At 44.8% G+C, this 15,794-nt stretch overlaps 1 protein-coding gene across 3 annotated transcripts in view; it reads left to right on the top strand.

Annotated features, from left to right (window-relative positions):
* ANO8 (anoctamin 8) overlaps positions 1-15,794 on the top strand; it is a 126,342-nt gene that overhangs the window by 35,597 nt on the left and 74,951 nt on the right. For all 3 annotated transcript variants that reach the window (XM_040417404.1, XM_040417403.1, XM_040417402.1), the window contains exons 2-3: positions 13,355-13,465; positions 13,762-13,894. In XM_040417404.1, coding sequence (XP_040273338.1) covers positions 13,355-13,465; positions 13,762-13,894 — 244 coding nt within the window. The remainder of the gene's footprint in view (positions 1-13,354; positions 13,466-13,761; positions 13,895-15,794) is intronic.

Raw genomic sequence — 15,794 nt, 5'->3', positions numbered from 1 at the left:
TAATGCTTGGGCTCCGATCAGTTACCATAGCAGTCAGGACGCTACTGAAGTGTTGACTGCCATGGTCAGTTACTCAGCAGCATTATACTTACATGCGCTGTGGCTGCCCGGCGCTCCTTCTTGTAAGGTCTGTGCGGCGCATTGCTTATGCTTGGTGCGCACTGCCCACCAATGATTTTAATACTGGGAAGTGGGAGGGAGGGCGCACTGCCCACTAATGCAAACATTGTAGAAACATTCCCGGCACCCAACCTCTGACAGGGAGCTGCCGTCCGCGCAATTAACCCCACAGGTGCCGCGGATGGCAGCGCCCTGTCAGAGGTGCGTCTCCATCACCATGGGAACACCTCGGGTTTAGAATATACCATCGGATCAGAGTTTTCTCTAATCCGATGGTATGTTTTAACTTCAAGCGTCCCTATCACCATGGGAATGCCTCTCCGCGCCCAGCTCGTCGCCGATCCACTGCTCCGGTAAACAAAGCCATCTCAGCCCTGCTACTTGCAGGGCTAAGCTACTGAACAAACGACCTGCGAAGCTGCATAACTTTACATTTTTCCACATTGAACCTCATTTGCCAAGTTGATGCCCAATCACTGAGTGTCCAAGTCAGCTTGTATTTTATAGACATCTTCCATAGACTTTACAGTACTACATAGCTTACTGTCATCTGCAAAAATGGATATGGTGCTATTAATCTCGTCCTCGACATCATTAATAAATAAATAAAATAATAAAGGGCCCAGCACTGAACCTTGGGGTACACCACTTATAACCCTGGACCATTCTGAATAGGAATCATTGACCACAAATCTCTGGACACTGTCCCAGTTTTCAATCCAATTACAGACTATAATTTCCACTTCACCACCATGACGGCCCAGAGAGATTGACCCCTGACCTCTGTAGGGGCAGGAACAGAGATTGGTGGTGGGAGGGGTCCTTTTAACCTTTCACCAATGTGTTCCTGCCCATATAGTGGCCAGGACAGAGAAAAGTCCTCTCTGGCTTTCAGGGAGGTGAAGTGGACCTCTTTTCTTTATTTTTTTTTTTTCTATACCTGGGTGACCGCATCAGCGGTGAATATTGCCTCCCTGCTCTCCAGCTGACGTAGTTCCAAAGCTGACAGGGAGACACCGGGGTCATGCTCCCTGTTGTGGGAAGCCTGCCCTGTGCTGCTGCTGGGTCTCCTACCTCCCCGCGTAGGTAGCTGACCGGAAGGACGTTCTGCGCAGGCGCACGCGTCTGACGTCACTTCCGGGCCACCGGACAAAACCCGGAAGTGGACGTCTTTTTTCAAAAGAGCTCACAAGCACTTTCCCGCTGCGCACTCTGCATCGCTCTCCGCATCACCGGACATGTCGGACCAGGAGAAGGAGCCGCAGCAGAAGGAGCTGACCGCTCCAGAGCGCCCCTGTGTGAGTAGCCCACCTGGGCATGCCGGCAGCTTGACAGATGTGAGGCCAGTGGGGAAGGGAGCCTTAGTATACTGTTCTGATAACCACTGGTATGAGCCCCCCTCCCCCTGGGGGCTTCTGGTATACTGCATCTAATGTTTATGCACCTATACTAGATGAACACAAAATTGATGGGCTGCTCTCTCACTTTAGGCCAAACCTGCTTTAAAAAAGCCGAGGAAGACCGCCAGATGCATCCAGGTCTCAGTCAGGCTTCCCGATGATTATGCTAAGAAACTTTGCAAAGATTGTATTGCCAAGTTGGTGAGAGAAGAACAACCCTCAATTATGCAGGAATTTAGATCTATGATTCAGGAGGAAGTTAAATCTTCTCTAGCCTCCCTCCGTGAAGATACCCTGGGGGCTCGCCCACCCAAACGGCCCAGAATGGCGGACATTTCCTCCTCAGACTTCGAGGATTTGGAGGGCGAGGCCTCATCCTCCAAAAAAGACGACGACGAGTACCCCCTATCTGAGGGCGAGATCGTCGAGGACTCAAAAAAATTCTTCTTCACTCCTAGCGAGATGAGTGACCTTCTAAAGGCCGTCAGGGATACAATGAGGGTGGAGGACATCCAGCGACCCCCATATAGTTCAGGAAGAGATGTTTGGGGGATTGAAGGTCAGACGCTCCCGTGTATTCCCCATAAATGAAAACATTAAGGAGATGGTGATGGATGAATGGGCCCATCCAGAAAAGAAACTAGGGATTTCCAAGCAATTCAGGAACTGCCTTGTATTTGACCCGTCAGACTCCAAGATTTTTGAATAAGTCCCCAGAGTTGACGTCCAGGTGGCCAAAGTTAATAAGAAAACCTCGCTACCATTCGAGGACTCCTGCCAGTTAAGGGACACCAAGGAAAGGAAGGCAGACAGTTTATAAAAAAAATCCTGGGAGGCAGCTATGTTTAGTGTTAAGACCAACATAGCCGCTACTTCAGTCGCCAGGTCTATGTACCTGTAGCTGAATGAATTAGAAAATCATCTAATTAACAAGAAATCTGCCACAGGGTTCCTAGCGGACGCCTCCGCAGAGATAATTAGATTCTCAGCCAAGGACGCGGCCTTGTCCAATGCTGCCCGGAGGGCACTTTGGATGAAATCTTGATCAGGCGACATCTCTTCCAAAATGAAGTTGTGTTCTATAGCCTTCTCGGGTGAATACGTGTTCGGTCCTGTATTGGACAAGATTCTCGACAAGGCTACTGATAAAAAGAAAGGGTTCCCTGAAGAGAAAATCCTCCTTTCGTAGTCAATACTCCCAAAATAGCTCCTTTCGTGGGAAAGGTAAATCCTGACGTTGGAGTTACCCAAAAGGGGGGAAGGGTAGAGGGTACCTCCTTAATCCCCAGAACAAGGGCGGTGAGAAACAGTGACGCCAGGATAGGGGGAAGACTATCCCGAATTTTTTCTCAGTGGCAACAGACTTCTCCCAACCCCTGGGCGCAAAATCTTATCAAAAACGGCTACAGGATAGTTATCTTTCCCCCCTCCGAATGTATTTCTGATTTCTCACCACTCTTCTCCTTTTCAGCACAGCCAAATTTGGAAGGAGGTCCAGAATCTTCTGGACTTAGGAGTAGTGGTTCCTGTTCCCGAGCTTCAACGGGGGCAGGGCTTCTACTCCAACCTTTTCTTAGTAAAGAAGCCGGGGAGTTCCTTCCGCATGATTTATAAACCTCAAGAGGCTAAACAAATTCGTAATTTACAAAAGGTTCAAGATGGAATCCCTAAATTCTACCATTCCTTTACTTCAAAAAGATGCGTTCCTTTGTACAATCGACCTGAAGGACGCATATCATGTTCCTATTCACACCCAGTCTCAAAGGCTCCTGCGTTTTGCATTGAGGGTTCACAGAGGGTCCGTTCACCATTTCCAGTTCGTGGCTCTCTCCTTCGGGCTGGCCTCAACCCCTAAGGATTTTTATGAAGCTGGTGGTAGAGATGGTCGCCTCCCTGAGGTCTCAGGGGGTGACTGTCGTTCCTTACATAGACGACTTTTTGCTGATTTCAAACACGGTGGATCAGTCTATAGCAGATCGAGAGATCTTCTGTTCCCTTCTGACAGCTCTAGGTTGGGTGATAAACCTAAAAAAGTCATCCCTAGTTCTATATACCAAGGTAAAATTCCTAGGGGTTTTGCTGGATTCTGTAAAACAGACAACCTTCCTTCCAGCAGACAGAATCCAGAACCTTCAATCATCAATCAGGGCCTTCCTAGGACGTCGCTCCTTCTCTTTCAGAGAAACAATGAGCCTTTTAGGTCAAATGACAGCCTGTATGGTAGCAGTTCCTTGGTGCCAGGCCCATTACAGGGCCCTTCAGTCCTGGCTTCTAAGAAGATGGGACAAGCATCTGTCCTCTTTGGACAGGAAAATCCTGATCCCGGGCCACATAAAATCTTCTTCAGTTTGGTGGTGGCTTCAAGCAAAAAATCTAAAGAAAGGCATGGTCTGGCTCAAAACCCCAGCAGTGCATGTTCAGACAGATGCCAGCGTAAAGGGATGGGGCGCAAAAATATACTCCAACCTTTACCAGGGAGACTGGTCTCTGAAAATTGCAGCTCAGTCCTCAAACTACAGGGAGCTCAGGGCAGTTTGGGAGACAATACGAGCAGCCTCTCCAAAACTAAGGAACCAACATATAAAGATCTATTCAGACAATGTAACGACCGTGTCCTACCTCGAGCATCAGGGGGGCACACGGTCTCAAAAACTAGAAGGTCTGTCCAGAAGAATCTTCCTTTGGGGGGAAAAAAATGTAAAGTCAATATCTGCAATTCATTTAATAGGAAGCATAAACAGTGCGGCGGACTTCCTCAGCATGACCACTATAGACCAGGGGGAATGGTCTCTAAACATCGACATCTTCAATCTAATTGTCCAGAGATCGGGCCTCCCACTTGTAGATCTATTCGCTAAAAGGAAAAACGCAAAGATATCAACCTTTTGCTCCCTAAACCCGAGGGACAGGCCTCTAGTGATCGACGCCTTCTCCCTGCACTGGAACTGGGATCTTGCATATGCCTTCCCTCCGTTCCCTTTAATCCCAAAGGTTCTCCAAAAAATCATCAGGGACAAGGCCAGAATAATCCTGGTCATCCCATACTGGCCCAAGAGGAGCTGGTTCTCGATTCTAACCAACCTCTCCCCACAGGAAGCATTTATTCTCCCAAGGAGGAAGGATATCCTGATCCAGGGGCCGGTTCTCCATCCTCTTCCGGAAATCTTCAACCTCTCGGCTTGGATCCTGAGTCCGACCTTCTAAGACGCAGAGGTCTCTCAGAGGGTGTGATATCTACCTTGAAGGCCAGCAGAAAGAAGGTGACTAACTCCATTTATTTAAAAATCGTGACGAAGCCCCAGACCAGACTAAACCAAATATACAGAGGATCCTGGACTTCCTGCAAAAAGGACTAGAGTCAGGGTTAAGTCCTTCTACCCTTAGAGTCCAGGTCTCAGCGCTTAGTGCCTATTTCGATTCTGAATTAGCTAGCCATAGATGGATCCAAAGATTCCTGAGGTCTGCGGCCAGACTAAGACCATCTCTCAAATCAGGGGTGCCTACCTGGGACTTAAACACTGTCCTAAGGGGACTCACAGGTCTGCCTTACGAACCCTTGGACTCGAGTTCCCCGAAACATTTTTTTTAAAAGGTGGCTTTTCTTATAGCTATAACATCAGCAAAAAGACTGAGCGAGATCCAGGCATTGTCAATAAGACAACCATACCTCACAATCCAGGAGGATCGAATTACCTTGAGGCTAGACCCAACGTTTTTGCCAAAGGTAGTAACAGACTTCCATAGAAACCAGGAAATCGTTCTTCCCTCCTTTTTGTTAGAATCCTAAAAATTCTGGAAAGGAACGATTCCAGACCCTGGACGTCAAACGAACAGTACTAAAATACCTAGAGGTCACTAGGGACCTAAGAAAGGTGGACAATTTACTAATACTCTTCTGTAGTAAAAATAAGGGGAAGGCAGCTTCCAGATCTACCATTGCCCGATGGGTAAAACAGGCTATTACAGACTGCTACAAGATTGAAGGAATCAGTTGTCCAGACGTCATTCGGGCTCACTCCACGAGAGCCATATCTGCCTCATTCGCTGAAAAGGCAGGAGCTTCCCTAGATCAGATATGCCGGGCCGCAACCTGGTCCAGTATAAACACTTTCATCAAACATTATAGACTCGACTTATCCAGGTCTTCCGACCTGGCCTTTGGTCGCAAGGTCCTACAGGCCGTTGCCCCACCCTAAGACGTATATAATCTGTTATGTCTCTCTGGGCCGTCATGGTGGTGAAGTGTAAAGCCTGAATTAGACTTGCCGGTAATTCATTTTCCACGAATCCACCATGACTGCATGATATCCCACCCAAAAATTATTGTAATGACTTGGTATGAGTTAATACCAAAAATAACAACTTTGAGTTGTTTCACTTCTTAACCGGTGGTTGTGGCACTATAATCTGGAACTCACTGGTGAATGGTGGTGGGAGGGGTCCTTTTAACCTATCTCTGTTCCTGCCCCTACAGAGATCAGGGGTCAATCTCTCTGGGCCGTCATGGTGGATTCGTGGAAAATGAATTACCGGTAAGTCTAATTCCGGCTTTCCAGGCCTATAAACCTTACTTTACTTATTAAATGTCTATGAAGGACAGTATCAAAAGCCTTTGCAAAATCCAGAAACACTACATGCACAGCCGTCCCTCTGTCCAGGCTACTACTCACCTCCTAATAAAAACAAATCCGGTTAGTCTGACAACTTCTGTCCTTGGTAAACCCATGCTGGTTATTACTTATGGTATTTACAGTCCCATGCTCCTATGTATAGTCCCTTTAAGAGTCCTTCAAAATTTTCCCACCACAGAAGTTAAACTATCTGGTCTATAATTACCTGGGGAAGACTTGCAGCCCATTTTGAATATGAGCACCACATTTGCCTTGTACTAGTTGCCTGGCATTTTACCGGTTGCAAGAGAATCTCTAAAACAAAATATGAACGGGGCACAGCAATAACTGAACTGAGTTTTTTTTAAGAACTCTTAGGTATAATCCATTTGGACCTGGTGCCTTGTTCACATTTACCTTTTCTAGCTTATCTTGCACCATAGCGTTCAGCTATGAAAAATGAGAAAGGAGCTGGCAGCACCGGTATCAGCTCCTTTCTCATTTTTTATATAGTAGCTCTGCCTTTTTCTGATCCTCAGTGACCATATCTTCTTCTCATTATTTAGGGGACCTACCTGCTCTGACCTTGGCTTTTAGCATTTATATATTTTTTGGGGATTTATTTTGTTCTTTTTGGCCACCTGCCGTTCAGTTAGTAATTTTTGCAGATTCTATCTTTTCCCCCCCCCCCCACAGATATTAAGCCCTTTTGTAAATTCCAATGGCTACAACTGACCCCTCAGATTTTGTATTTTTTAAATGCCCTTTTTGTTATTTATTGCCCTTTTTTTTCAGCAGCTGTAAGCCATGTGGGGTTTAATTATAGCCGTTTATACTTGTTACCTACAGGAATACATTTTGCAGTATTACCCAATGTAGATTTAAAGCTCTCCCATTTATCCTCCTGTATTATGTGACAATAGCTGCTCCCACTCTATGGCCTAAAGTGCTGCCCTCAACCTCGGGAAAGTGGTCTTTTTAAACTGGTTCTTAATAAAATTAAGTGTTTTTTGCCCTCCCAGCCAGAGTTAGCTTTTTATAGTTAATGGAGAATATAATAATATTCTGGTCACTATTACCTAGTGTTTTATGAACAGTGACATTCCCAACAATCTCTGCATTGTTATAAATCCAGAAAACCAGATCCAACAGAGCATTGCACCTTTGTAGGATATACTGCAAACTGGTCCATAAAGTGGTCCTGCAGCAAGTTGATGAAGTTTCTCCTCTATGCAGTTGAAGCAGTACCATGACCCAAGTAAATATCTGGAAAGTAAAAATCTCCTATTTTAGTTACCGTATATGGCTGAACTTCTATCTCCTCTGTGATGACACTAATCATGTCTATAAATAAGACCGTGTAAGGCTGGGTTCACATCACGTTTTTGCACTACGTTTAACTTTTACGTTTGAAAAAAATATATAAATACAAAAGCGTAGTGAACCATGCTTTTCCATCCTGCAGTCTGGTAAACTGTATCTTTTTACATTTTTTATTTTTTATTTTTTTATTTTTTACAATGGAACTATTTGGTGACCCTGTGAGAGCCATCCATTAATGTATACTTTTTTTTTTTTTTAACCCAGCCTAAACATAAACAGGCAACTAAAGATGCACTAGATTTATCACAGTGGCAGGTGGTGGATGGTAAACCTGGCGAACCTTATACTGTCTATTCTAATTTTATGCCACCTATTAAATTTTGTTATAGGCTATAAGTAAATATAAATAATATATGAAATACATCAAGATGGCTTATAGAAATGAATTGCACTCCCAATGTTTATCCTTTTCTGTAAAGTGACTTTTTTTTCTCATACCAAGTTGCATGAAGATTGGAAAATGCAGAAAAACCTGTCTCACTCCATAAATATTGTTTTGCAACATTGCATATACACCATAGGGACAAAGGTATTGGGACATACCTGTTAATCACTGAATTCAGTTGTTTCATTCAGTTCCATTACCACAAGTAAATAAAATCTCACTTTATTCGAGGGTGGTACTGTAGTTGGATTCCACTGGATATACTAGATATTCAACAATCAATTGAGTGTGGTATTATTGCAAAGTAGAAGCGTTTTAGGAACCACAGCAACTAAGCCACTAGCAGCTGCATGCAAGCCGTACAGCTAGAAGCAAAATGTCGCCAATGGAGTGGTAAAGCATGCCACTGCTGGACTCTGCCACGGAGATGTGTATGTGGATCAGGCAGTCTGATGGATGAGTCAGGGTTTGGCGAATGACTGCACTGTGCCAACTGGAAAGTTTGGTGGAGGACGGATCATGCTATGGGGTTGTTTTTCAGTGGTTGGCCTAGGCCCGTTAGTTCCAATGAAGATGAATCTTAATACTTAATCATACCAAGACATTTTGGACAATTGTATACTTCATACTTTTTGTGTGAACATTTCGGGGAGGTCCTTTCTGTTCCAGCATGACAGTGCTCCAGTTCACAAAGCAAGGTCCATAAAGGCATGGTTGGGTGAGCTTGCTGTGGAAAAACTTGACTGGCCAACACAGAAACCTGACCTCAACCCCAACTCCATCAAACTCCTTTGGAATGAACTAGAATGGAGACCGATGTTGGTCTAGAAGGATTGGCTCGCATTGTCTGATCACAAATGCTCCTCTGGATGAATGGGCAAAAGCTTGTAGAAAGCCTTCCCAGAAGAGTGGAAGCTGTTTTAGCTGCAAAGAAGGGACCAAGTCCATAATAATGCCTATGGATTTAGAATAGGATGTCATAAAAGCTCCTGTACGGTAGGTGTCCCAATACTTCTGTCTGTAATTACTTATAAGGGTGAATTCACTAGTGGCAGATTTGTTGCAGAAACGTTTTCTCCTGAAGATCAGTTCCATTCATGTGAATGGGGTTGTTTTGGTGGCAGGCACATAGGCTTCTGCAAGTCATATTCATATGATTGCTACAGTGGCAGAAATTTCTGCAACAAACCTGCCATGTATGAATCTAGCCTTAGATTTACGCTGTAGGAAAGGACACTAAACAATGTGTATTTTAGGCCTCCTTCACACTTGCGTTGTTGGGATCCGGCATGCACTTCCGTTGCCGGAGGTGCCTGCCGGATCCGGAAAAACGCAAGTGTACTGAAAGCATTTGAAGACGGAACCGTCTTCCAAATGCTTTCAGTGTTACTATGGCACCCAGGACGCTATTAAAGTCCTGGTTGCCATAGTAGGAGCGGGGAGCAGGGGAGCGGTATACTTACAGTCCGTGCGGCTCCCGGGGCGCTCCAGAATGACGTCAGAGCGCCCCATGCGCATGGATGACGTGATCCATGCGCTTGGGGCGCCCTGACGTCACTCTGGAGCGCCCGGGGAGCCGCACGGACGGTAAGTATACTGCTCCCCGCTCCACTTACCATTGCTGTCAGGACTTTAGCGTCCCGGCAGCCATGGTAACCACTCTGAAAAAGCTAAATGTCGGCTCCGGCAATGCGCCAAAACGACGTTTAGCTTAAGGCCGGATCCGGATCAATGCCTTCCAATGGGCATTAATTCCGGATCCGGCCTTGCGGCAAGTGTTCCGGATTTTTGGCCGGAGCAAAAAGCGCAGCATGCTGCGGTATTTTCTCCGGCCAACAAACGTTCCGTACCGGAACTGAAGACATCCTGATGCATCTTGAACGGATTACTCTCCATTCAGAATGCATTAGGATAATCCTGATCAGGATTCTTCCGGCATAGAGCCCCGACGACGGAACTCTATGCCGGAAGACAATAACGCAGGTGTGAAAGAGCCCTTAAGTAGAATCCGCAACAGAAATTCAAGGCTGCATTGTGTGTCATCCTTTTATAATGGAGATAAATGTTGAGTATCTGTTTAACTTTCTACAGAGATTTGCATTTAACTGCACATAGAATTATTTTTTATTCAACCTCTGACATGTGAAAATCTTTAAGCAGAGTCTTTCCAAGTCTGCTTGTGTACTAACTAGTCTATAGACCTGTTTTGTAAGTTCGTGAGCGACTTTTCTTTGAGATTCCTACAGCTGAATCTAAATGACCAGGGGCGTGTAGGCATGATTTAGGCGTGTGTTCTGTTTTCTCCACTGAGAGCACGCATACTCATTGATTTCAAACGGGTTCTTCTGGAATGATTTAAAATGGCCACCAGCAATCTGTTCTAGAGTGTGAGGAGAACTGGTGGCCTCCACATGCTGAGGTGCCCAGGGGGTGAGGCCTCACTACTCTGTTCTTTTGAAATTAACTTTCAGCTAAGCAGAGTCTGTGGACACACAGAGGGCAAAAAACAGACACAAGGACCAAACATAAATCCTTGACAGATATCTTAAAGGGAACCTGTCACCTAATCGCATATAAAACTGCCAGCATTACCTTTATAGTAGCCCCCAGTCTGTTATTAATGATGTGTTTGATCCGGTAATCTGATGCTCCATACATGCCAAAAACTATCTTTTAATCGCCGTCAGCGCTATCTCGCCGGTCAGTTTGAAGTCAAGGGGGCAGCGGCCTCCTTGCTTCAAGTCAAGATGAGCACGCCTAACCGTCAACTCTTGTGTGTGATTAACATCCTGCAGTGCGGCCTGGGATCGCATTAGTCTCACGCATGCGCGGTGCGCTTCTTGTTACTGCGCGATCCCGGCTCCCGCAGTTAGCCGGGTTTCATCAGCACACCGCGCATGCGCGAGACTAATGCGATCCCTGGCCGCACTGCAGGATGTCAATCACACAGAAGAGGGGACGGTTAGGGGGCGTGCTTATCTTGACTTGAAGCAAGGAGGCCGCTGCCCCCTTGACTTCAAACTGACCGGCGAGATAGTGCTGACTGCGATTAAAACATTGTTTTTGGCATGTATGGAGCATCAGATTACCGGATCAAACACATGATTAATACCAGACTGGGGGCTACTATAAGGTAATTGCAGTTTTATATGCGATTTTGAGGTGACAGGTTCCCTTTAACGGAAGAACCACTGAGCATCTTATCACTGATGTCATCATGGACCTGTGAATAAGGCCTTGGGGTCCATTCACACGTCCGTTTTTTCTTTCCTGATCTGTTCCGTTTTTTCTGGAACAGATCTGGACCAGATCTGGACCCATTCATTTTCAATGGGTCCTGGAAAAAAACGGACAGCACAATGTGTGCTGTCCGTTTCCGTTGTTCCGTTCCGCATGTCCGTTTAAATATAAAACATGTCCTATTCTTTTCCTAAAAAAACGGATCCTGGTACAATACAAAGTCAATGGATCCGCAAAAAACGGATGACATACGGATGTCATTTCGTATGTCATCCGTTTTATACGGAATCCGTTCCTGGAAATTACATTAATTTTTTTTATTTTTTTTTTATTTAAAGAAATCCAAACAACTTTATTTGCTTATTGAAATTTATACATGTTTCCGTTTTTTGCGGATCGGAAACATTTTCAGGTACAACGGATCGGCAAAAAACGGACAGAAAATCGGATTATAGAAAAATACTGACGTGTGAATGTAGCCTTATTGTGTGCAGGAAATACGCTGTAATGCTCTCTCATTGGGATCTAATTATATAGATACTTTGTATACATATACAGTGTTTATACAGCTAGTAGCTATCCCTGTCTAGTTCCATTTGCTGCGCAGCTAGAATACTATTAACATCTGTTTGTTCCCATTTTGGCCAGAGGAGCATCAGTAGCAAAATGTAGGACTTGCGGGGCTAGGATGTTATATTACCACTTTACAAAGAAAGAGTCAGTCCGGCCTCATCTGGAATATGTAGTTCAGTTCTGGACACTAGTCCATAGAAAGGAGGAACTGGAGCTGGAAAAAGTACAAAGGAGAGCGACTAAACTGATAAGGGGCATGGAGGATCTTGGTTATGAAGAAAGATGAAAAGAATTACATTTATTTAGTCTTGAGAAGAGACGTCTAAGGGGGACATGAATAACCTATACAAATATATAAATGGGCCATACAAAAAATATGGCGAAAAGCTGTTCCTTGTAAAATGCCCTCAAAAGACAAGGGGGCACTGCCTTCGACTGGAGAAGAAAAAGCTCATTCTCCAGAAGTGTCAAAGCTTCTTTACTGTAAGAACTGTAAATATTCTACCTCAGGACGTGGTCACAGCAGGAACAGGTGGCAGTTTTAAAATAGGTTTAGATGAATTTTTAAAATAAACATTAATGCTTATGAAACGGGTAGAATTCTTGGTCTTGTGCCACTTTTCTAAAATTCACATCCCACCGATGGACTTATGTCTTTTTCAAACTGTACTAACTATGTAATAATGTAATTTGCCAGTGTATGTTGCCATAACTCAGAGCTCCTATGGTGAACCATGGGTTGGGGACCTATCTATTCTAAATATAATATATAGTTGTCAAATAGGATTATTGACTAGTACTCCTCTTGAAGGAATACTTTGGTTTAATAGTTTGTAAGAGGCACTTGACTGGCATTCAGATGGTGAATCTGAGCTGAGATTAACCATTAAACTGCAGAAAAAGTGCTGGATGGGCTATGCTATATATAACCACCTACATCTTGAGTAGCACTCTCAAGTTCCATTGACCTTTGCGCCGTCCAGACATCATCCCTGCTTGCAGTTTTCCAGGTTCTGCTCTATGAAGTAAATATGGATTATAAGCAGTTTTGCCACACAGTAATTTATAAATGCCACCTGCCTAAAAACCTGATATCGTCATGGTAATGCGGATTTGTCACCATAAATATGCTGTCCTGTGTGAGGACAGGTCTGCTGATCTATCATATTGCACCATTGTAATGATTTTTGGCCACTGTGTATTTGCCTGTTTACACAGTGGATGTGGATGTCAGTGGTGAGGACACGATGGAAGCTCATTATGAGTCTGCTATAGTCAGTCTTCGGGTAGGTTCACATAGAGTTTTTGGGAGAAGGTTTTTGAGATTTTTTTTTTTTTTTTCTGCATGGTTTTCAGCCAAAGCCAGAAGTGGATACAGCAAGAAGGAGAAATACAAGTCCTTCCTTTACTGTATAATTCTGAATCCTTTCAAATCCTCTTCTGTCTTTGAAGAACCTGAAGGAAAATCTGCCTCAAAACCTTCTCTAAAAAACTCAGTGTGAACCTACCCTTAGTGGCTGTTAACAATATTTTTTTCTGCTATTTGGTCTAATATCTCAATGAATCTTTTGTTGTATATCGTATCATCATATTATGGTGACAGATCTACTGTATTAATTAGTTTGTCTGTTGTGTCCCTATAGATAAGCTGTTCGGAAAGCGCCTTCTTCAAGCTGGCCGCTATATCACATCCCACAAGTCCTGGATGAGGACTGTGCCCACTGAAAATTGTGATGTGGTTCTTACCTTCCCAGGCAAGTTTTTCTCACTTATTTTACTCTATATTATGTTTAGAAAAAAAAGGTTTCCAACTTGTGGATCTCCACCTGCCAGCAGGTCATAGAAACTGTATGTCTGCAAAAGCTGGATGCTCCTACTTAAGGGGGTCAGTCCTTTGAAGAAGTGAAAAAAATGCTGCTGTTTTGTTGCCTCTGCCACAATGGAGACCTATGCCATGTTGTGCTAGGGTGAACGGCCCACCGTTACGTTATGCCCTATTATCTACTGCTTACATCACACCTTCTTGTATCACACCTTCTTGTATTTACAGATACGACTGATGACCATACTCTACTCTGGCTGCTCAATCATGTGCGACTGGGAATACCTGAGCTAATAATGCAAATTCGCCATCATCGACATACAAAAATCTATGCCTTCTTTGTCACAGCAACATATGAGAAGTAAGCGTCTAATACCAAGAGTATCAGAAATGTTTTCCATGTATCTTAACTGATTTTTCAGTTGGATCAGTCCTCATATGTGATGGCTACCTGCCAGTGTGATATTTTTCTCGTCTTGCACCTTTACCTGTCCGTATTCTAGCTTATTCATCATTTTGATCTTTAGTGTGCGTGGTCATAGTAAAGGAAAAGCCAGTCACAAATCTTTTGGAGTGGCTGTGATTCCTTAGTGCTTGATGCTATTTTAATGACCACTTCAGCTAGTTCGACTAGATGTACAGTATGTCTTTTTTTAATCACATGCCCTACAGGCAAATTTGCATATATCGAGACTTTTTTTTCAGCAATGTGGACACATATAAACATGGAACCAGCACAGATGCCTTCAGGTGCCAAGCGCACATGCAACATGTCAGACAGTTTCAAAGGTACAAAACTGCTGACAGATGCCCTTAAAAAGGGTATTCCCATCTCCTTGATTGGGCAATGTAGTTTACATTGGAATACAATCTCACATCTTGTCATTTACATGCATTAGCAATTTGCTATGCATCGCCTGTAATTCTTTCTGCGTCCTTCCTCCCTCTGTTTATACCTGGTTGATTTTGGATACTGCCACCGCTTCCATACTGCAGCGGCGGCCGCATATTCCCAGAATCTCCTGTATTCTGGCCAGCCCGTCCTCCCATGTATCAGAAGCAAGCAGGCAAGGCTGAGGAGCAGATGTGACGTCAGGAAGAGGCTGGGCGGGCCATCAATCAAGCAGCCTAAGCCTGCACAGCCTTTGAGGCAGGGAAACAGGAAAGTGAACAGTTGTTGGACTTGCTTTTTGGAAGCGGAAAAAATGAGCAAGTGTAAGAAACTGAGTCACTTGTGACAATGGCCAAATTGTGATAGCAAGACAATTAGGCGAGATCATCTTCAAAACGGCATGTATTTTGGTGTGTTCCTTATATGCAGTGGTTAGTACCTAACATAAGTGGTCCAAGGACGAACCACAGGTAGTGGCCTCTTTCAGCAAGGTGTGCAGTGCCACACTGCCGAAATCGTGTGAAGGGCTGGAAAGCAGTTCGATTCATGGAGGCCTCACCTCCCAGCTTAAAGGTCACTGAAAGGATCTTGTGGAGTCCATGCCTCAATGGGTCAGATTTGTTTTCGCAGCACAAGGGGCATCTACACAATATTAGGCAGGTGATTTTAAAATCTTAGCGAACAATATGTAATCCATTGGTTGCTAAGGCTACTTTCACACTAGCGTTCGGGTGTCCGCTCGTGCGCTCCGTTTGAAGGGGCTCACGAGCGGCCCCGAACGCATGTGAGCGGACACCTGAACGCTGCTTGCAGCGTTCGGGTGTCCGCCTGGCCGTGCGGAGGCGAGCGGATCCGTCCAGACTTACAGTGTAAGTCAATGGGGACGGATCCGCTTGAAGATGACACCATATGGCTCAATCTTCAAGCGGATCCGTTCCCCATTGACTTACAATGTAAAGTCTGAACGGATCCGCTCAGGCTACTTTCATACTTAGAAAATTTTCTAAGTTTTAATGCAGACGGATCCGTTCTGAACGGATGCAAACGTCTGCATTATCGGAGCGGATCCGTCTGATGAAACATCAGACGGATCCGCTCCGAACGCTAGTGTGAAAGTAGCCTTAGTAGTGTGTGGGGATTTCCCCCTGTGTTACACAGCTGACACCCGTTGGCAGCAGTCAGGATTGGAGGTATCTTCGATACCAGCCGCTCATCCCCTCTATTGCTGAGATCAATAGTGACCTTGGCATCTCAGCTGTTGGACAGCTCCAGTCGACACCCCTGCAAAGTAATCATAGTGTGCCGATTGGTTGATTTGGCAGCCAGGGTGTAATAGTATTGCCTGTAAAATTGCTATTCACAGCAATGC

This window comes from Bufo bufo, chromosome 2 (genome assembly GCF_905171765.1).
Source record: "Bufo bufo chromosome 2, aBufBuf1.1, whole genome shotgun sequence".
Taxonomy (NCBI): Eukaryota; Metazoa; Chordata; class Amphibia; order Anura; family Bufonidae; genus Bufo; species Bufo bufo.
The sequence above is the reverse complement of the archived record's forward strand: the minus strand, read 5'-3'. Positions and strand labels throughout refer to the sequence as shown.